The sequence below is a fragment of the Aethalodelphis obliquidens genome, unplaced genomic scaffold, assembly GCF_003676395.1.
Source record: "Aethalodelphis obliquidens isolate GAN/ISIS:26980383/991018 unplaced genomic scaffold, ASM367639v1 scaffold12, whole genome shotgun sequence".
NCBI lineage: Eukaryota > Metazoa > Chordata > Mammalia > Artiodactyla > Delphinidae > Aethalodelphis > Aethalodelphis obliquidens.
The window spans coordinates 3,706,947-3,732,615 of record NW_020837956.1 but is presented as its reverse complement, the minus strand read 5'-3'; the positions used below and the strand labels follow the sequence as shown (position 1 = coordinate 3,732,615).

The window sequence follows — 25,669 nt, the reverse complement described above, 5'->3', positions numbered from 1 at the left end:
GTTTTAACCATGCCTTCACCCCTCCTGTGCCAAGTGGCATTTAAGGCTATGAATCCACCCTGATTCCTAGTCTTCTATAAAACTTATCTGCCTGTGAGTTTATCGTATTATGGAACTTTAGAACTACAGAATAAATCCTGGTAAGAGGAGACGCCCAAGAGATCATTTGTTTCCAACTCTCTTATGAATCGAAGACCACAAGAGGGTGATTGTTTCCTAGCTGCTCAAGACTTGCGTGGGTGCTGGTACTTTATATTTCCAGGCATCAGTTTTGCATTTTTATGAAGGACTGCAGTCTTCGAACCATGAGTAAGGTGAGAGTTCCAAGCATACTACCTGGCCAGTAGGAGAGAGATGTGAGACAATAGTGCATTTTAAACACATCTTAGATCACAAGATGTGTAACTTGATGCCATCTGCTCGAGGTGACTATCACCAGCAATTTCAAACGTGTAGCTTTCATTTGAAAAGGTGAACACCACTCCTCTCCCTCTCATTCTCTCTCTCCATCATCCGTAATCAATTTGTGGACAGGTAGATATAGATACTCTATATACTAGATTCTAACAAAAAGAAAGGTTCCCACATGTTTTCGATTATCTGCTATGGACATGAACCAACATCTTTAGCCATGATTATTTATATTACATGGAACAATCAACAGGGTTAATTATTGTCACGAGGGAAACAGTGCTTGACATCTTGCTGCTCAAGAAAATTATTTTCTTTCTCTTTGGGGATCTAAAATTTATTCCCACCAAGACAGAATTTATCATCTTTGATCTCTGTTTCATCATCTTCAGTCATCCTTTATGTTCATTGTCTGTTTGTATATTTACTATCCACCCTTCACTTAAACATTGTACCGTGTTGAAGCTGTGAATGTCCCCCAAAGATTTATTCAAAGAGGCACAGAGTCTTCTCCTAAGTATTCTTGCTGCCAGCCATCAGTTCCGCATTATTTTACTTTGATACCTCAGCTTCTCAAAAGCCTGCTTGAACATTGGAACTTCAGATTCTATTACGATTCTGGGAGTCTAAATACGATTCTCACTGCAGCTTGTCCCAAAACACAAATGCCTCATACCGGTAACCACGTGGATCTAGTGGGAAGGGAAAGCTGGAACAGGCTTGGTACTGGAGAAGGATGGTAGCGACCTGAAAGTCAGGATCAGAAGGGGAGCAACCATTTGCCACATACTCTTCTGTCTAACCTTTGGATCAACTTCTCTTCTCTCTCTTTACAGGTGGTGCCCATCTATAAACTGGTAGAGCCAGTTTAATGCCCTGTGCTAGACAGGGTAAGGGTTAGGAGTCAGAAGAACTGTTCTCTACCTACTTTTCCTATTAACTAGCTATTGGCCCATGGGCTAATAACTTAAATGGGGTATGCCTGTTCCTGTGATTTATGTGAAGATGATAATACCTATTTCATCCCTTTTCTAGGATGGTGTGAGGATCAGCTTAGCAACATGTGCTAAATAGATAGATGAACAGTAGGTAGGAAAGTGCTTTGAATAGTTAAATGTATTTTCGAAAGGCAAAGTATATAACTAATGCAGGCATAATGTTACCTAGCTTTGGAGTTGCTATGGTAATATGATTGCCCAGTTTGTCATTGGACTCACTCAGTTATCGTTCTCAGATCTATTATCCCAACCGCACCTTCTCATCCCATAGTTTTAAGATATTTTTCCGTTCTTTGTTTTGGATTCTCAGCTGTTCTCACATGTGAATGACAAGATTTAGCTTGTTCAGTTTCTGAATACATCCTTTGATGTTTAGATCTTATTTATATGGGAGCTTTGACTTCACAAGTGTGTGTGTGTGTGTGTGTGTGTGTGTGTGTGTATGAGAAAAGTTGCCTTTGGTGTCCTCAGCACCTTGTTTCTACAACTTCTTCCCTCTTTCTATCATTCCTTCTTCCTCGAGATGCTCGGTACTATCAGGCAGCCCCAGTTTGTCAAGGTAGAAGGTAATCTAAACTGTATCTTCCACTAAGATGTCGGTTACCTCCTTCTGACATCTTCCTATTTTCAAAGGAGAGCCAGGGGAAGGTGATTTACTGCCATAAAGCATGAAACAGTGATGTTGGGAGTTTGGGCTAGTATGGAAGTCTGGGATGAGGGTCTCTCTACCTCCAGGCACATAGAAATACTGGATAAAAAGGTCAAACAGCCAATTAAGAAACTATGTAAGTAACACTGTCCTTAACCGGGTCAGAATGGTTAAGTGTACATTGAAGCCAAAGGGCAAAGAAAAAATGATAATTAGGTTAATGGCTGGGTCTTGGAGCTTCGCCACCCACTTGGGAAGATGAGCCCAAATTGCAGATATGTCTTTGTCTGAGAGGAGCTAGAACTGACCTACCTGCATAAAGTCAAGAATCAGGAAAGGCTGCACATTAGTGAAATGGAGGACTCTAGAATTCCATTAAGTGACCAGGGAAAACCTCAAAGAAGCAGCTGGGGTGGAAATAGTCACCTGCAGGTATGTATAATAGCAGGTCATCGTCACGTGATTACATTGGATGAGAATTTACAGTGACTTCAAGCCAAAAAAATTACTAGAAAAGTCATCCCGAACTGGAGAAAATGAGGACGCTCAATAGCAGCAAATGAGAAACTGTTAAGATGTTTCCATACTAGAGCACGGGACTCCCACTGACCACACCTCATCACTCCTAAGATGCATGGGCTGAGAGTAAATGTTACAAATCATACAAGGAAATACCAGGTGAGAGAGAATGACTATACCTCCTTGATTGGAGATTAAAATAAGATTGAAAGAGATTTACGATTAAATATTTTTCAATTCTCAGATAAAGGAAGATACAGAAATCACAGGATAAAACCGGATAGTGTGAAAAAGGACAGGCTTGGGAAAAGAATTAATGAAAAATATTGATGTAAGAACATACAGTCAGGTAATTAAAAACTTAATTGGATTTAATAATGGACTAGATATAATGAAAAACAAAATGAATGAATTGGAAAGTAGATAAGGCAAATCATGCAAAATATAGTATAAGAATTTCCAGTATAGATCTAGTAGGAGATCCAGAAGGAGAGAAGAAAGAGTAAAAAAGAGGGTAGAGATAATAATAAAAGCTTTTCCAGAGTTGAGGAGAGACTGCCTTAGTTTGAGGAAGCCACTAAGTCACAAGCATAAAAAATAAAAACAAATCTACACTCAATAGTGAAAGTATAAGCAAAGGGAAAGAAGATCTTAAAAACTATCAGAGGGCTTCCCTGGTGGCGCAGTGGTTGAGAAGCTGCCTGCCAATGCAGGGGACACGGGTTCGAGCCCTGGACTGGGAAGATCCCACATGCCGTGGAGCAGCTGGGCCCATGAGCCACAACTACTGAGCCTGCGCATCTGGAGCCCGTGCTCTGCAACAAGAGAGGCCGCGATAGTGAGAGGCCCGCGCACCGCGATGAAGAGTGGCTCCCGCTCGCCGCAACTAGAGAAAGCCCTCACACAGAAACAAAGACCCAACACAGCAAAAATAAATAAATTTATTTAAAAAAAAGCTATCAGAGAGGAAAGATAGACTACCAAAAACTAGACTGACAGCACACTTCACATAAGCAACAGTACTTACCAGAAGATAATAGAGTTACTTGCTGAGTATAAATTCTGGTCGACCCAGGTTTATAAATTCACCTAGATTATTATTAATAGTTCAGTAGGGGGCAGGGGTGACATTTTCAAATACACGAAGACTGAAGAAAGCTTACTACTCATGCATGGACAATTTGATTTTGTTTTCCACAATTAAGATGGGACTTTTTATGATTAAAACAGCACAGTAGAAAAAACGAACAATGCAGAAAGTTATAAAGAATAATTATATTATGAAGAACAATTTTTGTCAACAGGAAGGAGATTGAACCCAGAAGAAACAAGTAGAGTTTAAGAGCAAAATTCCTGGCAAAATGATAGTAATATTGGTCAATTATTCAATTTAAGTGGTGCTAATTGGGGCTATTTAAAAACTAGATAGAACTAAAGTGCTGGACAGAAATGACATGGAAAATTGCAAGGGGAAATGCTGTGTTCAGGTAAAGTGATGTTGATAAATTTGGGGGGTTGATAAATATGTTTTAAAATGGTAAAATAACTATAAGATAGAACATAACTTCTAGAATAGAAGAGAGGAAAAAATAGAGACCAAAGAAATTGTAATGGTGACATTTCAAGCACTAACAGGAAAGGTTTTATTATTGGATGTGTATATGTGTATATATGTGTGTATGTGCTGGATGCCAAAGGTCCTCTGATAGCTCACAAATCTATTTCCATGAAGCCCTGCGCATATCCTAATTGTAAATCTGAAACAAATTTTAACACCTGCATAGGCTCAGAATGGCAGTTTTCCACAGTCCTCTGTTGTAGCAAGTACAATTGCACATGTTGCTGCAGCCAACTGATTCTTTATCTCTGAGAAACCAGGCTGCAGGTGCCGCTAGGGGCCCTTTTACATCCTTGTTTTCTGGTCAGTTTTCAAGGGAGTCCAAGGTCTCCTTTTTTCTTGTGTAGCTGGGCTTGTTTTCTAGAGAGCTGCCATCTTTTACATTGATTTCCGTCTAATGATATTCACTATCCATTGACAATAAAGATAACGTATGCCTTTTAGAGAGATCTCTATCTACGGCGCTTTCCAGGTTCAGCCTTCATGGAGGTGGGCACAGGGCAACACACACACACACACACACACACGCACACACACACGCACACACACACACGATGATCTATTCTCTCATCTTCTTTCCAAAATGATTAACAAAGTACTTTTCTCGCGTATGTGACTCTTCAGTGTTTTTCTCCTGCACTCTGCAAGCCTTTTCATTCAAACTAGAGGTGACATGTTCCCTGTAGGCTCCTACTTTTTCCCGAGCTGGTATCTGATCTCTTCCACTTATCATAGTCATAGATGTGTTCTAATTTTCCTAAATTAGGGATTCTTACCCCTGTCTTTTAACACTTTATCATCCATCAGTTCCCTCTAAAACATTTTGTCAACATACAGTTACGTGAAAAACGGAGGTTACAAAAGAGCATGCATAATATCTCATTTTAATTTAAAAAAATGTGCATCAGCAGAGAAAAAATTGTGAAAGGCTGCTCACCAATGTATTCACAGTGGGTACGTATGTTATTGTAGAATTACGTGGAATCATCATTCTTCCTGCATTGTTTGTTTTTTTCTATAGCAAGCATGTATTACTTTTATAATCCCAAAAATATCCTGTCTTAATTGTGAAAACCAAAACCATGGCATCAGGGACAGCATTCCTTGTTCCACAACTTGGGAGAGACTGGGATGACAAAGGCAGGTGGGCAGTACGGAAGTATGCAATGCCTTGTGAAATAATATACATTGTGGTTTGGGGAGCTACCTGAAAAAAAAATGTTATTGCCTACTTTGTTTTTCCTATTCAGTTGCAGTTAGGTTTATCCTAGGAATAGGTTCACAGACGTGTTGCAGTGATGGCCACAGACATATTATGGCATGGTAAGACCAATGTGGAATTTGAGCATCTTGTGAATTACTGGACCACAGACTAGGGAGCAAGTCTTAGAAGAGACACTCCTGATCCCCTTACCCTGCTCTAATTTTTCTCCACCCGCCACTACTCAGAACTTATCATCTCTATATGTTACTTGATCTCCTTAAAAGCAGTTTATCGTTCATTTCCTGTCTCTTACTCCAAGAAACTAAACTCCAGGGCGAGGGCAAGGATCTCTGCCTTGGTCAGTGTTGTCTCTCTAGCGTCTGGCACATAGTAGGTGCTCAGTAAGTATATGTGGAAGGAAGGAATACATGCTAAATGGCTCTCTACGTGGCGAGAGGAGTGGTAACCCTGAAGGTAGGGGAACAGCATGAGTAGAGATGAGAAGGCAAGAAAGGAGATAGCATGGACATGGGGCCATGAGGAGCCTGACTTGGCCGGCAGGGAGGGCCCTTCAAGGTAAGTGTTAGCTAAGTTGGATGGCTGGTCTGGGGAGAAATGATGAAAGAGACTTGAAAATAAAACAGGAGAGAATCAAAGTAAGGAGGGGGCACACTCAGGGCATGTACTGAGAGCAATGCAGGATTTTCTAATGTGGCGTTAAGTCAGGGCTCTGGCATTGATACAGAGGAAATGGTTTCTCACTCTGAATTACGCTAAAGGGAAAGTGGACGCTGGTACAAAATTTGGAAAAGGAGTGGGCTAGATTGTTTCTTTTATTGTCTGTCTGTGATAATATTACCCGAGTCAAACATTCAGGGTTTAAAGGCTTTGAATTCGGAATCATTTTCACTTCAAACCACCTGACAATGCCAGACAGCTATACTCGTACAGAAACAGAACACTTAAGGAGATACAGACCTGTTTTAGGCTCATCTGAAACTCTAATTAAATGAAATGGATCTGTGCCTCGAGCTTAGCTCTGGTTTTTTTTCGTACAGTGCATTCTAGAGGCGCATTGTGAATATGTATTTGAACATTTTGGTGGTGCTCATTTGTGATGAGTATGGATAGAAATGGAATTCACTCAGTATAAAAATGTTTACATGCTACAGTGAGCACGCCTCTGCTGTTTCTGAAAAGAGACAGCATGCCTTTTTGCTTAGTCCAGCTTCTGAGGGTGGCATGTCAGGGAGCTCCTCCGGCCATGCAGAAATCCTGAGTTATACTAGAAAATGGAATTTGCAGTTAGGATGGGCAGAACCGAGACCGTGTCTCTGTTCCAGAAATGTGCATATCTCTTATAAGATTTCCAAGCTGCATGAAGAATTATTTCAGTCCTCATATTATCTTTGATTTATGGCCCTAAGGGATTTTATATTTTAAATATTACTAGATTATTCTAAAGAAGACCCAAGATAGTGGTTGCTGGGAAACAATGCAATGGAATATTCTAGAATTGAAAAGGAGTCTGGTCTGAGGAGTTCTAGACCAAGAAATGTATTTTTTCCTTGAGCCTACCCCCTGACATCCTTGCCTGAAGGGAAGGGAATAGATTCTCTGAGCCTAGGAGGGAGCTTCTTTCCTCCCTCATCATGGAACACTTACTTTTAAGAAGTGAAGAGGGAGAAATGGTGCAATGATAGTGGCTTAAAGTACCTTCACCACCCTCCCACCATGTACATAGCAATTCATCTTGGAAATGTTTCCAGAGACATGGACAAGGCAAGCGCCCATCCTTCCATATCATATTTTATACGGTAGAATCTAGAACTGGTGCTTTTGAAACTCTACCTTCCCCAATTTTACCCAGTGACGTAGGTCTGGGGCATTTAAGTCGTGGCTTTAAAGGTGATCATCTACTCTTGTGTTTAAGAATTATTTGGAGTGAGAATCAGGAGAGATTAGATGTTGATGGGGAGTGAAGACGTTCTGAATGCCAAAGAAGGGATGATAGAACAAGAACAGAGAAACACTGAACCTGAAAATAGGATTGTCAGAGCAGTGTGTGGTATAAGTCTCACAAGGGGACTGTGGCAATCTGACAAAAGTTGGTGGTCAGAATTTATCACTGCTCTTGATAAAGAGCAGAAAAATTCATTGCATCCACATTTTCTCCTCTATATAGGATGGCTACAGAACCCACACACATGTTTGTTGCTGTATCTTTTGAAGTCTTCAAAGGCGTGGTTTTGCTTTTAATCATACATTAGTGAATGTTGGAACAGCAATTTCTTTTTTTTTAATAGCTCTAAATGTGGCATCTTAAGTTCGAAAGAGCCAAATACATTTCTAGGGTTGGTCATCCCTAGACTCCTGGGGCAGAAGCAGGAACAGGAGCAGGTTTGGACTAAAAAGACAGAGTTAATGAGGAAGGACTGAGGAAGCGACATATTTAGTTCAGTCATATCCCACCATTTGCATTGTTCAAATAGAGGATTGCCAAGAGGCAGGGACCAGCTATAGTATTATGTCACCCATGAACTCACTGATCAGACAGAGCCTGTTTTTCATCTTGACACTGACAACAGTTTATGGAAAAAAAGCAGAATACAGCAGCTCTTAGAGCATTTTTAAAAGCGCACCAAGACCTTCTCATATTTCTGCAATGGAGACAACTGGGCTTGGGCATGGTGAGCATTCACTCGGCTTTCTCCAGAGGAGATCAGGAAAACACTTGCGTTTGGTCAGGAGCAGAATATTTCCCTTTCTGACTTGCTTGCTGCCCAAGTTTAGGGAACACTGAGGAATTTTAGGGACAGCCTAAGGGACATCTGTCTATGGAGAGCTGGCCTTCTTAACAACGGTTCCCCCAAATCAATGAGACTAAACAGTTTTAGATGTAATTTGAGCCTGTCTATTGTACACCGACCATTACACTGTCTGGATATTGATGGACAATCTCCTAGCATCTTGACTGCAGAGTCATGGGTGGAGCATTAAAAGAGTCAGTATCCTGGTGAATTCAGATACAGTTATCCCAGTGCATGAATCTTCTTTTCTTCTACTCCTGTTTGAACTTTCTGAGCTCAGTGGGAGCCCTTTGTGCATAATGTGATCAAAAGACAAGGACTGTGGGAGCCTGCAGACCTCTTTAGGGAGACCTCAGATCCCCATTATGACTTTGAATTTGTTTCATGAATATCTGCCACTCAGAACACTTGGCCTCTCTCCTTTTTTTTTTTCTTTTTTTTAATAAGCTTTGCCATTCTTATTTCTTTTCTTTTTTTGGTTTTAAATTTTATTTTTGCCTGCATTGGGTCTTTGTTGCTGCACGCGGGCTTTTCTCTAGTTGCGGCGAGCAGGGGCTACTCTTCTTTGCAGTGTGTGGGCTTCTCATTGTGGTGGCTTCTCTTGTTGTGGAGCACAGGCTCTAGGCGCGTGGGCTTCAGTAGTTGTGGCACACAGGCTCAGTAGTTGTGACACACGGGCTTAGTTGCTCCGCAGCATGTGGGATCTTCCCGGACCAGGGCTTGAATCCGTGTCCCCTGCATTGGCAGGTGGATTCTTAAGCACTGCGCCATGAGGGAAGCACTGCCCTCTCTCCTTTGATTATGGAAATCTCCACAAAACCTCTTCTGGCTTCTCTGCACCACACTGATGTAGCTCCCATCTCTTCAAACTACTTTCAGCACCCAGGATCTGGACAGCAACATTTAGAGGTTGCTTCTGTTCTGGTTTGTGACCTCTGTTTCACATGAATTCCTTTCATTTCTATAACTACATCACAAACTTCTTAGGAGCTAGAACCAAATCCTATATTCTCTTTCAGCTTCTAATATGGAAGACTGACTGAAAGATGAATGGATAGATAGATTGGTAAGAGGAGCTTAGGAACATCTAATAAGAATGAATCTGAGGGCTTCCCTGGTGGTGCAGTGGTTGAGAGTCCGCCTGCCGATGAGGGGGATGCAGGTTTGTGCCCTGGTCCAGGAAGATCCCACATGCCATGAGCGGCTGGGCCCTTGAGCCATGGCCGCTGGGCCTGCGCGTCCAGAGCCTGTGCTCTGCAATGGGAGAGGCCACAACAGTGAGAGGCCCGCGTACCTCAAAGATAAATAAATAAAGAATGAATCTGAGAGTTTGTGAAGTGTTCTTTCTGATTGCACAAAGTCATAAGCAGGTGGGGGAGATTCACATTTCCAGTTGGTGAGGATCACCTATTCTGCTTATTACCATTCCCTTCAGAAACCCTCTCACCCTCCCACCTTCCCTTATTACTTATATACACCACACTTAAAATTGGAGGCATAACCTTGTTCAGGAATCTGCAAAACAGGAACATGGTAATGAACTCTTGTTGCTGCTATAAACTTGATGAATGGCTTGTGGTGGAAGGGCATTAAATGGCAATCTCAGTCCAGTGATTAGCTCTGTGGCATTCTTCCCTTGGAACTCATGCAGACCAACATAACTTTCATTCTGCTCCAGGTGTCCTGTGAGCTTCGTTGATTGTGCCAGGAATGTTTCTTGGCCTTAGCTGGAAGGGTAAGGAACAAAGAAGGTCTCTTTGTTTCTTTCCAGCATTCCCACTGCCTTCCTCCATCTCTCTTCCCCCAACCCATATCACTCATGACTCTGGCTGTACTTGATCTTGAATGAAACGTGTGCTACCTTGACCTACACTGTCCCTTTGACCTGTGTCCACTTCAGACTTCAAGGACATAAATGCCTGTATTCAGTCTCCTACTTTTTGCCTGAGATACACATATCCTTCTGCCACAAGAAGGAGTGCTGAGGCTCAATTTGCCCAGATGAGCCATACAATGGGTTTGCTCCTGAAATAGTTGTAAGTGAATTGCAATTTTCAGTGTCCAGCAGTGTTTCCAGAGTACCGGTAGAGGGACATTCAGAAACTGAGACAATACTTTCATGAGTGACTAATTATACTAAAAAAATGAGGACGGTTTGTACTATTAAATGTGATCTAACAGTGACAAAGAAAATAAGAAAACTTTTTCCCATTACCTGTCATTTGGTTATAGCAGTGGAGCATGTTTATGCATTTGTTCTGTGCTTTTCTTTAATTGATTCATGTGTATTTTATCGACAACTACACTAGAGCAGGGATTGTGGTCCATTTCTCTTGAATCCTCCACCATACACCTCCTTACACAGGACTAATATTTTTTTAGATCTTATAACTCCTTCTAGACCGGACTAGCGGTGTTGGTATCACCTGGGAGCTGGTTAGCACTGCAGAATCTCGGGTCCCACCCAGACCTCCTTAGTCGGACTGTCCATATGAGTTAGATTCCCCAGGTGATTGTATACACATTAAGATTTGAGATGCCATGATGAAGGAGACACTTAGTAGAAGGTCATAAAATGCTCACTGCATTTAACTAAAAGAAATATCCTTTCTTACAGAGATGAAATTCTGTGTCTTGGCTAGGAAGTTCTGGTTGAATCTACATGTTACTAGAATGTTAATTCCAAGGAGAGACAAAGGGGAGTAGGCGAAAACAGGAAGAAGAAAAGCCAATAAATATGGCTGACTTAGGAAATTTCCATTAAAAAATTATGTTTTGATGAAATAGCATGGGCCAGTTTTTAATGGACCCACCCTATTAGAGCATTTCCTCTTTGGCATGAAAAAGGCCAGTTTTGCACTTGGATTTTCAGTTCTTGGGCCAGACATCCATCCATTCCTAGGGCGTCTTTTTTTTTTTTCCCCCCACTGCCAAGTGCTCAAGACTGAGTGGAAAGTATGAGAAATGCTGAGCACCTGTATATAAAGTTTATGTACTTGGCAGAAATATAAGGGATACTTTTTTCTTCTGACTTGGACACTCTGTTACTATCCTACACTGATATGACTGTAAGACTCTCAAGATGTAATTTCTCTTTAATAAATGAGAGACAGCATCGCAAAAAGCAAAGCATTATATGGAGAAAACGCACGGCGTGTGGCATCTGAGAAATCCCACCTCTATCACTTCGTAGTTGTTGATCTCAGACCAGTCACCAAACTTCTCTGAATTTCATTTCCTCACCTGTGAGGTGGGCTCAAATTCTTGCCCCAGCTGCCAGTGAAGGGTTGGTGTGTGAGATTAAATAAGCTAATAGGTGTACGAGGCAGTTTTGAAGTTGTAAAATAGGAAACCGATGCAAAGCTATTCAAACTACTACTACGAATAAAATGGACGAGGACTCTGTGACTCCTACTTCACTCCATTAGAGAACAAGATTATCACTGTCCTATATCATTTATTATTGGGACTCCTTTTGTTGCATTCATAGATATTACAGAATAATAGATTACTTTGTGAACATGGGAGTCAGAAAGCCTGGTTTTCAGGTTTCACCATCCCAGCCCTACCCTTTATTAGATGTGTGACATTGGGCAAGTCACATAACCCCTTTGACTTCAGTCTTCTTTCTGTAAAATTGGGATGATGAGGTTATGGTAATTAAATAAGATAGTGCATGTAAAGTGGCTTATCTCAGTTTCTGGCAACATAATCACTCAACAAATGACAGCCGATTGTTGCTGTTCTCCTTGAGAACTCCTGGAGAGCAGGGACTTTGTATCTTCATCTTTCTTGCCCAGAACATCTAGCAGTGACTAGCACACAAGCTTCATCAGATCACTGCTCATCTAATTAATGTATTTTGTGACTCAAGAAGAATTTGTGGCACTTTTGGCTGATTGATGGATTATTCTTCTCTGAGTTCGCCTGGTCTCTCTCAAGGTTGCTCACAAATAGAATAGACCAAACACAACCGCATATACACCAGTCAGAGGAGGTGTCCCCGGCTTGAGGAAGCATGTTAGCTCTACGGGCCTCATCCTCACAGGTGTTCAGGGAGTGATGGAAGTCACAGTCATTTACTCTGTGAACCCTGAGAAATCACATGATGGACTAGCTGGTGTCGTCCATCAGGCTGCACTTGTCTTGAGTACTTGACTGAAGCCTATAAACCTCTTCTCTTTAAAAAGCTCCAGCCAGTGATTTCTGATTTGGCCTCATTTCCTTGAAGTTAGTGAAGAACTTACCCTCGATGCAGGATTTTTTGTTGTTGTTATTGTTATGGAACTTGGTGCTTCAGTAAACCACCATCCCTTTTCCCCCCAAAGCAACTGTCTGCTTTCCTAAATGGAAAGTCACATCTTAAGTGTTTTATCTGATTGGACTGAGAAGTTATATGTGCATATGAAGAGAAGCAGGGAAGACAGTATAAGGGGACGTCTAAGGGGACACATTTTAAACAAATACATGAAGACTGGAACCCCAATTTTTTAAAAATTTTTTTTTGTGGTACGCAGGCCTCCCACCGTTGCGGCCTCTGCCGTTGCGGAGCACAGGCTCCAGACGCGCAGGCTCAGCGGCCATGGCTCACGGGTCTAGCTGCTCGGTGGCATGTGGGATCTTCCCGGACCGGGGCACGAACCCGTGTCCCCTGCATCGGCAGACGGACTCTCAACCACTGCGCCACCAGGGAAGCCCAGAACCCCCAAATTTTAACATTCAGTAAAGGAAAAACAAAACAGACACCAGCCTGAGTTCTCCACCTGGTGTCAGGCCGTGAGGGGGCCCCTTCTCAGTAGATGGAATCTTGAAGGCACTAATGTTTGTGATTACAGGAAGCTCATTTTTCCCTCAAATTTCTGTTCATGTACACATGGACTTTGCAGTGCAAACAAGTAAGTCAGTCTAGATGTGATTCTTCAGGTATTAAAGCGAATCTCCTTAAGCGCATGTGCCACATTGACTAAAATCCCACCATTAGCGATTCAATCCTTTGGAAATGACATCACCCACTTCATGGCTTTTTAAAAAGGCAAATTGTCTTGGAGTATCTAATTCAGAACTCCTTAGAATTTCAATGCCATTACATTATTCAGGTGTTGTTATCGTTACCGGGAAAGAAGAATGAAGAACAAGATAAAAAAGATACTGAGAGCCTGATTTGGGGAAGAGGTTCTGAAAAGTTGGGAAAGGACCACAGGGGCAGAGATGACAAATTCACAAACTTTGCCTGCCATTATCTTTCCAGTGTGCCCAGTCCCATGCTAGGTGCGTTGGAGAGGAATATGAGAAGAGAGAAAGGCAAAATCTGTAATCAGTATGTAGTTGAGCTGAGACACCGTGAATGGGAAGCAGAGCACATGTGCTGTCTTTATAATTCATACCTTGCATTTGTGTGCACTTTTAACTTTTCAAAGCATGCTCACATCCAGGCACAAATTACATGTTTGTGAAACACTTGGCATCAACAATTGCTATCTCTGTGCCCAGACTCTCTCAGAATCTCAGACCCACTGGGGTGGTTAACTTCCGCTTTATTCATTTAGGCTCCTCTGGCATTTGTCCCTCACTCTTCTGCTTTTTCTCTCTGCCTGTTTAACCTCTGGAATGGTTTGAACTGTAAAACCCCATCTCTGATCATTCAGTTTCTGTGTAGGCTCTAGCCGGAGTGGATCTGAGCACCGCAGAAGAGGTTTCTGGAGTATAAGATTCAGGTAGTTTGTTTGTTACGGGTGGTGGGCAGGCAGGTGGGGGTGTGTCCTATCCGAGTCTTTTCCTGCTTAAGGCATCTTATTAAGTCATAAACAGCCCAGATGGATGTGGTTGTGATGGGCATGGGCTAAATGAGGAAATAAAAATAAATAGTTTGTGCATCGATCGGAGCTTGTGTTTAGATTGCATCTTTTTATTTTAATACTACTCTATTAGAAAAATTATCTAGCAAGAGTCTGTAGGGCAGAGCCACGAGGCTATTTTTCACTTGAGTGTTATGCTACCTTAATTGTGTCTTCTCTGAGTAGACACAAACAATGAGTTACTGGCAGAGAGAACAAAAAGGCCAGTTCATTTTCTGGTATATCCGTGAGCCCTGACAAACATAACACATTTGGAGGTCTTTCCCACAGCTTGCCTTGTCAAGAAAGGTCCGAAGGGCAAGCAGAAGTCTTAAAAGAAAGAGAAGATGACATTGCTTGGGTGTTGATTAAGAAATGGAAGGAGATTGTATTTGATGGTAAGCCAAACGTCTGGCTTGAGGAAACTCTGTAAAGTCTTGCCACCTGTAAGCTTTAGCTGCTGAATTAAAGGCAGCGAGCAGAGGTCACCAGGACCGTGAATGCCTTAGAGCATCAAGTAGCCAAGAGGCTGGAGGAGCCTAGAGATGGAAGATGGTAATGAGGGCATATCTGTGCTTTCCAAGCAAGGGAGCATCTACAACATACATACTATACATACATACTATAAGCTCGCTAGTTCACAGTGGGGGCTATGGACTGAGTGTTGATGTCTCTCCCCCCCCACCCCAAATTCATATGTTTAGGCCCTAATTCCCAGTGTGGTGGAATTTGGAGATGGGGACTTTGGGAAATAATTGGGTAAGGTCATGGAGGTGGAGCTCTCATGATGGGATTGGTGCCCACATAAGGGGATAAAGAGACCAGAGCTCTCTCTTAACCATGTGGAGATACAGAGAAAAGGCAGGGAGTGGGTTCTTCCACTTGGACTTCTAATCTTGGACTCTTAGAACTGTGAGATTTAAATGTCTGTTGTTTAAGCCACCCAATCCAGTATTTTATTACAGCAGCCTGAGCTGATTAAGTCAATGGGGCTCTCATCTGTATTCTTTCAGTATTGCCTTTTTTGGAATCTCTTCCAGCAAAGGAAACCCTACTCTACCTTCATGGATAAAACAGAAGGGACTGAGATGTGGACAGTTGCAATGAATATAAGGTTGAAGGCATCCATAAAGTTACTAGATCTCAGGAACTCTGTTTCCTTTATCAGACTCCTCCCCACCATGCACGCATAGAAAGAAATCAAAGTGAAAACAAGCGCAAAAACAAAACAAAACCAAGTATATAAATGCAAAGCTAATAAATTATTCTCTTTTCTTATCTGGTCAGCTATTAGATATTGTAGAGTTTATTTTGAGGACCCACCTAGAAACAGTTGAAAATGAAGAGACTTAATGGAAATACTAAAACCACATCAACCCAAAAAGTGACAAGAAAATGGCTTCTTGTGTTCTTGGTTGAAGCAGTAAATACAACAAAAATACTTATTTTCAGAATATTTATGGAGAACAGGAAATGAGATAAGGACTTTCACCTTCTAGACACTAACTCATGTTTGACCTGGGTCAATAATGACAACTTAATTGGCCCAACTTTTACATTTCCCAACTGCTGACTAAGTTAATTTGCAACTTAACAGGCAGCCCAGTTTGCAAAGCCTTGAACTAAAGCCAGTCTCAGCAGGATCTTTACCCAGAAATGAGTTGGTATACTGAAACTTGAAGGTGAAAAAAAAATTCCAAGAAGAGGTTTCCTCTCCTCTACGACTGTCCCAGGAGAGGTTTCCTCTCCTCTATGACTGTCTCCTCTAGCCTCTAGGTTCTGGTTTATGGCAATTCCAAGTGTTTAGGCACAGAAATCCTCTCTTCTAATTTTAAATGACATCAAAGGAAGCTTTCACAGCCTTAATCCTCCCCTTTGTCGCCTTTTACTTTAGTAGAATGATTCTGGAAAATGGTAGATGCCAACAAAAAGGAAGCCTGGTGTAGCCGAAAGAACCAGATTACCTTGGGTTCAAATCCTAGCTTCCCTGCAAAAGAACTCTCTGATGCTAGTTGACTGCTTACCTTTTCTGAATGTCAGTATCCCTGTCTATAAAGTGCAGATTAACTGAAATGTATTTAAAACACCTGGCCCCAAATAGGTGCTGAAAAATTGTTGATTTTAGACAATCAGCTTCATTTATTGAAGTGTAATTTAACCAATAATACTATTCACTCATTTTAACTCTTCCAGGAGTTTTTTTTACAAATTCATATATTTTGTAACAACCATCACAATCAAGATATAGAACATCTCCATCAGCCTTAAAATTTCCTTTGCAGCCCTTCCCAGACAATCCCAACCATCACCCTTGGCCCCAAGTACTGATGTGCTTCCTGTCACAATAGATTTGATATTCTTTCTTCAAGTTTCATGTAAATGGAATTATTTGCTGTATGGTGTATTCTTTTGTGTTTCGCTTCTTTGCCTTAGTAGAAATGCTTGAGACTCATCCATGTGGTTGTGTCGGTAGTTTATTCCCTTTCATTACTTATTCATACTCTGTTGTATGAAGAGAACATAATTTGTTTACCCAGTGACCTGGTGATGAGTACTTGGATTGTTTTTAGTTTGGAGCTATTATGAATAAGCTCTGTTATCAACATTCTTGAACAAGTCTTTGTGTGGACATATGTTTTCATTTCTCTTGGATGAATACTTTATAAGGAACGGTCAAACTGTTTCCCAAAGGGGTTGTACTGTTTTGCTGTCACACCAGATACATACGAGAGTTCCAGTCACTCTGCAGTTTCACCAAAGCCTATGTTGTGAGTCTTTAATTCTAGCTATTCTAGTGGGTATGGGTATGTAATGGTATTCCTTTAAGGTTTTAAAATTCATTTCTGTAATGGCCACTAATATTGGATATCTTTTTATGTGCTTATTGTCTATTTGTGTATCTTTGGGAAGTATCCATTCAGATCTTTTGCCTATTTTCAATTGGATTGTTTATCTACTTATTTTTCACTTTTAAGAGTTCTTTATATATTCTTAATACAAGTCCTTTTTCAGAAGCGTGTTTTGGAAATATTTTTCTCCCCGCCTGTGGCTTGGTTTTTCATTTTCCTGATAGCTGTTCTTTTGAAGAGCAGAGATTTTATTTTCACTTCATCAAAATAAAATCTGATCTTATGCTTTTTGTGTCCTATTTAAGAAACGTTTGCCTATCCCGAGATTGTGAAGATTTTCTCCTACATTTTCTTCTAGGTGTTTTAAAGTTTTAGCTTTTACATTTAAGACTATGATCTGTTCAGAGGTAGATTTTGTATATGACATGAGGTAAGGGTTGAGGTTTATTTCTTTTTCCCATGTGAATACCGAGTTGATTCAGCACCGTTTGTGGAAAAAAAGTATTCTTTCCTTATTGTAACCAACTCTTTCAAGACACACAGGATGAGGGGACATTTCCCAACTCATTTTATAGCACCAGTATAACAAAACAAAACAGAGCAATTATAAGAAAAGAAATATACAGGCTAACATCTCTACAAATATAGACACAAAAATTCTTAACAAAATATTAGTCAATCAAAATCTGTGTGTGCAAGTGAACTGTAACAAATCCAAGTCAGATAGTTAGTTGCTCAAAATAACCCATGTAATTTCCATCACGCTCGCTATGACACTCAAACTTTTCCCCGTGGCCTATAAGGTTCTCCATGACCTTACCCCAGCTTCTTCTATGACCTCATCTCCTACCACCTCCCCTCTGTTTGTTCTCCTTCAACCACGCCATGTAGATACACTGTACGTGTTGTGGTGAATACTCTTTCTACAAATTGGATTCAGACTTAAATATCATCCACTCAGTAGCTTTCACCTGTGAACGTACGTTAGCATCATCAAGGGAGTTTTAAAAAATGATCAATCCTTGGCCCTACCCTAGACAGATAGAATGAAAAATCCCTGGAAATGACAGTCAAGCTTGTGCATTATTTTTTAAAATAAGTTTTTAGAAGTTCCCCGGAGGATTCTAAAGTACAACCTGAACCTCATTATCACTTTTTTTTTTTGCCCTGGGATTCAGATCCCCTCTTCCCATTCAGAGGTCCAGCCACTCCAACACTGGCCTTCAGTTTTTTATCAGGAGCCTGTAGAACCATCAGCCTTTCCTTCTTGCTTTATTTCAGTAAGTGGGACTCAAGGCTGCTTTGCCCATTAACTCTCAGAATCACAGACGGTCAGAGTAGCAACAGACCTAAGGAAATGTTAGGGAGGCAAAGCAGGTTGGAACCCAAATTTTCTAGCACCGGTGCTCTTAGTATTTTAGTTACCTGACTTATTTCCTTTCCCTTTATCTGTGCTGAGTGAGCCCAAAGAACTGAGAATTGGAGGATATCAGCTTTTTTAGTGTGCTTGCAACCGTTTTCATTCAATAAATGTCTTCCTCTACAAGTCCCTCTATTAACTTTTCTTCCCCCAGTGATCTGGGGGTGGAGGCTGGAGTGTCAGACTAGTAGTCTCATTTTCATATGCGAATAAATCACTTGATTATACTTTTTGTCCTTATGTTATCATGAATATTTCAGATGAATTTTATATGGTTCATATTTATGGTTTGGGAGCTGTTTCACATTTTGGCTCATTGCCGTCTCATCTGCATATACCACATCTCAGCTGATGTTGATTGGTCTCATTTACATATTCATCATGCTCCTATTTTCAAAGATATTTTATTATACGCTGGCTTTTCTTCCCCCTCCAGTGTTACAATAGCACGTAGATGTGTTTTTAAATTGCACTCATTTCCATACATAACTTTTCTGGTTACCATAAAGCACCACATTGTCACCTCCTCCCCCCCACCCTATTTAGTGTAGTCTTCACACTTTATACCAAGCTGATATATGACTCCAAGATAATTAAAGATAAGGTAAACAGTTTACAGTGCACTTTGAAAAGCCACTTCACACTGCAGAGAGTTTAATGATTTCCTTCTCCCCCAGTCAGTCCCAAAGCAGTGAAGAGTCAGGAGGTTCGAGAGAGTGATGCTGAGGAAAGCTAAGGTGTGACAGTGATCATTTCATTTCTATTGGAGAATCTCCTGCTCCACTTCTACCAAAAGACTCTGTTCCCTCTTGACTTCTTATAGAAGCAGAGGCGGGTGGGTTCAGCTGGATTAATGAAAGATGGATTAGCATGGATTGGGGCAGAGTTACTGGATTCTTCCAATTATTCTAACAGGAGGAAGGGGGAAGAATCAAACGTAGCAAATCCCCAACTACCCAGGTCACAAAGCCCTCTCTCTTCTGGATGAGAAGAGGACTAATTTTCTTTTTAGACATTCATTGCTCCCAACTACCAGCATCTAATCTCCACTTTTTTTTTTTTTCTTCAGCAGTGGCCTCAGTTTTTGTTTGTGGATCTCCCTCCCCCCATTCCAAATCCATGTGGTTGGGGTAGGTGTTCTCACCTCTAGGTATGGAGCCCGTTACCCAGGCCACAGCCAATTTGAACATTACATTCTCTTAGCTGCAGTGGTTGGTCCAGGGATGGTTGTGTGATCTAAGCAAGTCAGACTTAAATCTTAAGACTTTTATGGGATTGAGCAAGAAAAAGGGCAGCACATTCCCCCTGAATAGAACCTGAGATGATGTTTGAAGGCAGGACTGCTACTGCTTTCTTGCCACCAAGGGTGGGGCTCAGGGCTGGAATGAACATAGTGAAGGGAGACCAGAGAGAGGGGGAGAGGCCGAGTCCTAAGGACCTTGAACCTGAATAGAGCTGTTTCTAAAGCCATTCCTTCTCGCTGACCATCAAGTTAAATGAGCCATTAAACTCCCTTTTCTTCAGCCTGTTTGAGGTTTATTTTCTTTTGCCCTCACACAACAGAAAGAGTCCGAACAAATACAATGTTTGTATCACTTATTTTGCACGTATTGTCCTGTACATTTTTGTCCTGGGTTTGATTTTAAACTATAGCCATGTAAGTGCCTAGATCAGAGCAGAGTCTCAGCCAGTGTTTGTATGTCTGTTAACTCCACCATCAGTTATCATTATCATTCCTACGACTTAGTATTTTCTTGTTATATCTGGGTATCTTCTTTCTCCAACTACTTATATTTTTTCATTTTTATTTGTGCATTTATCAGATATTTATTGTGGGTACCTGACTCTGTGTGAGACATCATGGATCCAATAATGAGTAAAAGCAATCATGTCCTTGTGCTCATGGAAATTACAGTCCAATAGGGGAGTTAGAGATTAATTCAAGTAATACATAAGTAAGTGTAAGAGTGTTAAAATGAGAGTCACCACCTAGAGTCTAGTGGTGATATGAGAGTGTATTATATTAGCAGGAGGTTTTGTCCTAGTTGGGGAGGTCGGGGGAGCGTTCCTGGGCAAGTGATACTGGTGTCAGGGTCTGAAGAATGAGGAGGAACTTACTAAATTAAGAGGGCAGAGTGGAAAGGAAGTTCTAGTCAGAAGGAGCAAGCAAGGCCCATGGTGGGCTGCATAACATGGTACGTTTTATGAACTGAAGAAGAGCCAGTAGAGCAAAGGACAAAACGTGAGCAGTCTAGTTTCTTTTTTATGTTAAGAGCAGCAGTAAGGTATGGAGAGAGAGAGAGAGGGAGAGAGACGAGCGAGAGAGCACGTGCGTGTGTACCAGGTGCACCAGGTGTTGAAGGTGACATGATTAGGTATGAATTTAGAAAATTTCACTCTGGTTGCTGTGTAGAGAATGGATGAGGGCGAGGGGAGAGCATGCTGGTGGATGGGGAGGCACAAGTAGAAGACTGGTGCAGGTTTCCAGGACAAGATAATGGTAGCTGGAGAAGGAGACAAGCGGATAGATTAGAGGTGAAGCCAGGAGATAAAACAACAGGACTTGGTGTTGTACTTAGTACAAAGTTAAGTTACACTCTGACCTTGCTCTGAAAGAACAATCTTAAGGATCTGGAAAAACGTGTAAACTCCAAATGCAATCTGATAAATACGCTATTGCTACTACAAGCACGAGATTATGGTTTGGAAGCACTGGGAGAGTTCTGGAAAGGCTGTACGGGGGTTGGGGGGTAAACATTTGCTCTGGCTCTTGGGGGAAAAGCAGGCTTCTACCAAGTGGAATTTTAGGCAGAAGGACAGCATCTATATAAGACCGGTGTGAAAGTATATTTGTTCACTTGTTCATTTATACCTTCACCTGCACCTATTTTTTTTGTCTACGTGCCAGGCATTGTCCAAAGAACCAGCCCTCACATTCTAAATAAGCAATATGATGTCTGGTAATGGTAGTGCTTGGGAAATGGCAAATCTTCCTACCTGGCAAAAGTGTGGGGTATACTGTCTATGACTGTGTATGGTGGGAGATAATGAGCTTTGATTTCTGTGTCAGAGACTTAAGACTGAAACCCATAGCAGTGATGGTCCCTAGAGGGACCCAAAGTCCCTGCAAGGGACTTTGAGCAGAGCGGGTCTGGAAACAGAGTGGTGGGAGATTGGAGCTGGGGCAGGCAGAGCAGCCTCACGCAGTAGGCTATGCAAGTGACTTTAAACCTCATAGCTGCAGGAGTAGGATGAGGACAGGGTTCCAGAGATAGTTTTGAGAGGGAGTCAATAGAACTGGAAGAGCACCTGCACAGAAGAAAGAGAGAAGGCACATGAGTCAAGGGAGACTGAATTTTCTGGCTTCGGAAGCTGGGCAGATGGTGATGTTATTCATTGGGCAATACGGGAAGATGAGAAATTTAAGGGTAAAGATAATGAGTTTGTCTGGATATGCTGAATTTGAGGCACTTGTGGTTCACTTAAGGGTAGATATTGAGGACTCCCTCCATTTCAAAACAAGAATTACGGCCTCAGAAGAGAGGTGGGGTTTGCAGATGAAGGTTTAGGAGCCCTGGTAGTAAGATTTAATTGATAAATAATAATGAGGATGTGACTATAAAAAAAGAAAATGGCCAAAACTGGCACCCTGGAATATCTGAACTTTTGAGGAGCAACTGAGGAAAAAGAAAAGGGACAGAACTGGTTATGGAGTAGTCTGGAAGGTTCAGAGGACAGGCAGGAGGATGTGGTGTCACCGACGTTAAAAGGGGAAAGAGTATTGAGAAGGATGGCATGAACGGTCAGTGTAATCAATGGCTACCTATCGGTTAAATACTAAGAGGACAAAGTAGAAGTCATTAGTTCTGACAGTTTTGGTATTGTTGGGACCTTTGACAGAGTAATTTAGTGTTAGAGAATTTGTGGTTGAATAGCAAGAGGACAGGCTGAGGAGTGATTGAAAGGAAAGGATAGAGAGGCAGTGAACACGGGCTGCTTTTTCAAGAGTGGCAGTGATGGGGAAGAGAGGATGGTAGCAGGGAAGGAAAGCAGGATTTATCCAGAAAGCTTTCTCCCCTTCCTTTTAATAAGGATATGTGAAACTGGGCCACATGTGCAGAATGAGTGAAAGGGATTTTGTGATTTGTGAAGAGGGAGATATTGAAGAGGAAGCCAATATTTATTAAGTTCAGAAAACTGGTTAAAAACTGGAGGAAGAACATAAATGAAGAACATAAATGTGGAAAGGAGATGAGAGCTTATCAGTGACCAAGAATAGGAGGTGAGACAATGGATGAAGGTGAGCCTAGGAACTGAAGGGTACAAATAGTTTGTTCAGAGTTCAGTTCGGTACTGGGTTCTCTGCTCCGGAATGTTTTGGAAATCTTAGGACATAAACAGTATTGAAAACATAAGATTAATTTTTCTGGCATCTGTGGCAGTGCAGGCTGACTAATAAAGGCATGAGGTAGAAATGGACAACCTGTGTCTGAGGAGGTTGAGTTTCTGAACCAGCTGTTCTGTCTCTGGTATTATTGCTATGTCAGCTCAGATCAACTAGCTATCGCCAAAGGAAGGTCTCATGGTAGCCTGAGTACCCAATGAGAGGTCAGTCACATTTGCTGGATTGAATTTATTAAGGTGAATTATTTGTGGTACCTGGGATTCCTGTCTTTAGAATTATTTCTACATAATTACAGAACTTTTGTGGGGGGAGACCTATCCAATAGTCACCTAGTCTCTTAATTCCAGGCAGGACAATGGCTGATCCATCCAGGAATACACCTCGAGTCAAAAGCTCTCCAACTCTGTTCCTTCCCTGTTTTCCTTGGTGAGCTCTGCTCAGATGAGTGCCCCATCTCCCAGTTCCTGTGCATGTTGAATGTCTTCAAGAATTGTAAACATTGAAGACTCAGGTCTTAAACTGGGCTCTCATCCAACTGGGAGAAGCTTGCGCATAGAAATTAGAGATCACATAAGCTACTCCCCCCTTTAAAATCTCCTCCCTTAATACACAGATGAGGAAGCCAAGGTTCTGAGAGATAAGGTGATTTGATCAAGGTTACACAGTAAGTTTATATTAAAATTAACACTCAGACCCAGGATTCTGACCAACCTCCTCTAAGCAGTTGGCATAACTGCTCAAACACATTGCCACTCTCTGCTTTGTGTTTCTTTCATTAATGGATTTCTTTCTCGCTTCCTCAGACCTGGGCAAGTGTTCTTTTTAAAAGTGCAGTGAAAGAACCAAGACAAAAATTGAATGACTTAAAGGAGAAGCTTATATAACTGGGGGGTGGGGGTGGGCGTTGCTTTATTCTTATAATGAAAAAAAACATTCTTTTCTGTGTAATCCATCTGTATTACTGTACTTACTGTCATTAAGTTCTAGATTCTGGCTGTGGTGAAAAACACTTTTCCCATCCCTAAAAGCCTAGGGGATGGGATCAAGGACCTTCAAAGGCAGGGTGGGTTACCTTAAGCATGAAAGAATTTGCTGTTTTTTCGTACTCTACCCTACTTTGAGAAAAGCCTATTTGGGGAAACTCCTACATTACACTAGCCCAGTAGAAAGCGAGTGTTCACATTAACAAAGTCTCCTCTTTTCAAAGGAAATCGCCCTCAGTGCTCTAAACTTTCCCAATACTTTTGAATGTTTATATATCACTTACCACTTGTCAGCATGGCTTAGGAACAAGAAGTCCAGAAAATCTCTAAAGCACAAATGTTAGGCCCTGCTGTCAATTAAAAATTAATCAGAGTTAATAATAATTAACTCTATTAATAGTTAATTAATAGAGAGGATCTCTTAAAAAGAATGGATGTCAGCAGAGAAAATACGCTTTGATTTATAAAACCTTCACTCACAGGTACTTTGGGAGCAACACCTTATACCAAAAAAGTGAGAATTGTTTATGCTGATTTCAGTGGCCACATGCTGAAAGACGTCACACTACTGTTTAGGACCTGTGGTAAGGAAATACAATGGGACAAGGTGCAAAACCTTCGCTTAGTGTGTGATTCTGGTTCCTAAGCACAGAGAATCATGCTAGACGTGGTCTGAGGTTGCTGCCCATAGCCCATGTGAAGCATTCACCCACTGCTCAGGTACATACATTTTCTCCAGGTCCCCAAATCCCGAAAATGCTCCTTTTGGGATGACTTGAAGCTTGGTGAGAACAAACCTCCTGAAAAGAGAGTGGACATAAAATATCACAACCTATCCATTCATTGGTAAGGCACCGAGTGCCTAGTGTATAATAGCAGATAACAGCCAAGGTGTACCGAGTGCTTGCCATTTAGTAGTGCTTACGATTGCTTCTCCATGGTCTCTTTTCACCCACACCACAAAGCAGTGATGTTGGCAGTATTGTTATCCCCATTTTGTATAAGAGGAAACTGAGGTTTAAGGAGGTTAGCAAACTTACCCAGGGTCACATGGCTAATATGTGGCAGAGCTAGGATATGAACCTTCTTGTCATCACTACTCCATTTGACTCCTACAGCCCTGTGAGGCCGCTTCTCTTTTTCTATTCCAACTCCCAATACCTCCTCCCTATTATCCTTCTTAGCTGACCTTGCTTCTTACTTCAGAGAAAATGAAACCAGTAGAAGAGGACTTCCTCATGCTCTCACATGGCTCCCAGCCATCCTCCCACCTGTACCTGGGCTTTATACACCTTGCCTTCCCTCCTGTTACCATGGGTGAGCTGTCCAGGGTCCTGACTAAAAACAGTCCCTCCAACCCCTGCCATATCTCTTTCCTTGTCTTGTAGTGAAGGTAGCCACTACAGCAATTCCTCCCTTTCTTTCATACATTTCCTTCCCATCAGTATACAGACATGCCTTAATTTCTCCCATCTAAGAAAAGTCTTAACCTCAGCCACCTTCAGCTTTTGCCATTTTCTTCTGCTTGAAATATTTGCCTCACACCTGCCTCAAAATTCCTTCCAATGGCTCCGCATCTCAGTCAGGAAAAAAACCCTCTTGTATTGTGTTGACCAAAAGGTTCATTCGGTTTTTTCTGTAAGGTGGCTCTAGTAACACTTAGTTGTCTTTAACTTCATTCGAAACAATTTTGTTAGATTGTATGTGACAGCTGTCCTATCAGCGTGCAATGAAAAAAAAGACTTATCAAAATTGGTGAATTTTGGTGTGGTCATTTTGATGTTGAAGATGGAAGAAAAAAAGCAACATTTTCGGCATGTTATGCATTATTATTTCAAGAAAGGTAAAAATGGGACCGAAGTGCAAAAACAGATTTGTGCAGTGTGTGGAGAAGGTGCTGTGACTGATGGAACGTGTCCAAAGTGGTTTGCGAAGTTTTGTGCTGGAGATTTCTCGTTGGATGATGCTC

At 41.5% G+C, this 25,669-nt stretch overlaps 1 protein-coding gene across 2 annotated transcripts in view; it reads right to left on the bottom strand.

The window, feature by feature from the left end:
• The window catches only part of FSHR (follicle stimulating hormone receptor), a 164,276-nt gene that overhangs the window by 73,031 nt on the left and 65,576 nt on the right, over nt 1–25,669 (bottom strand). For both annotated transcript variants that reach the window (XM_027113159.1, XM_027113160.1), the window contains exon 2: nt 24,429–24,500. In XM_027113159.1, coding sequence (XP_026968960.1) covers nt 24,429–24,500 — 72 coding nt within the window. The remainder of the gene's footprint in view (nt 1–24,428; nt 24,501–25,669) is intronic.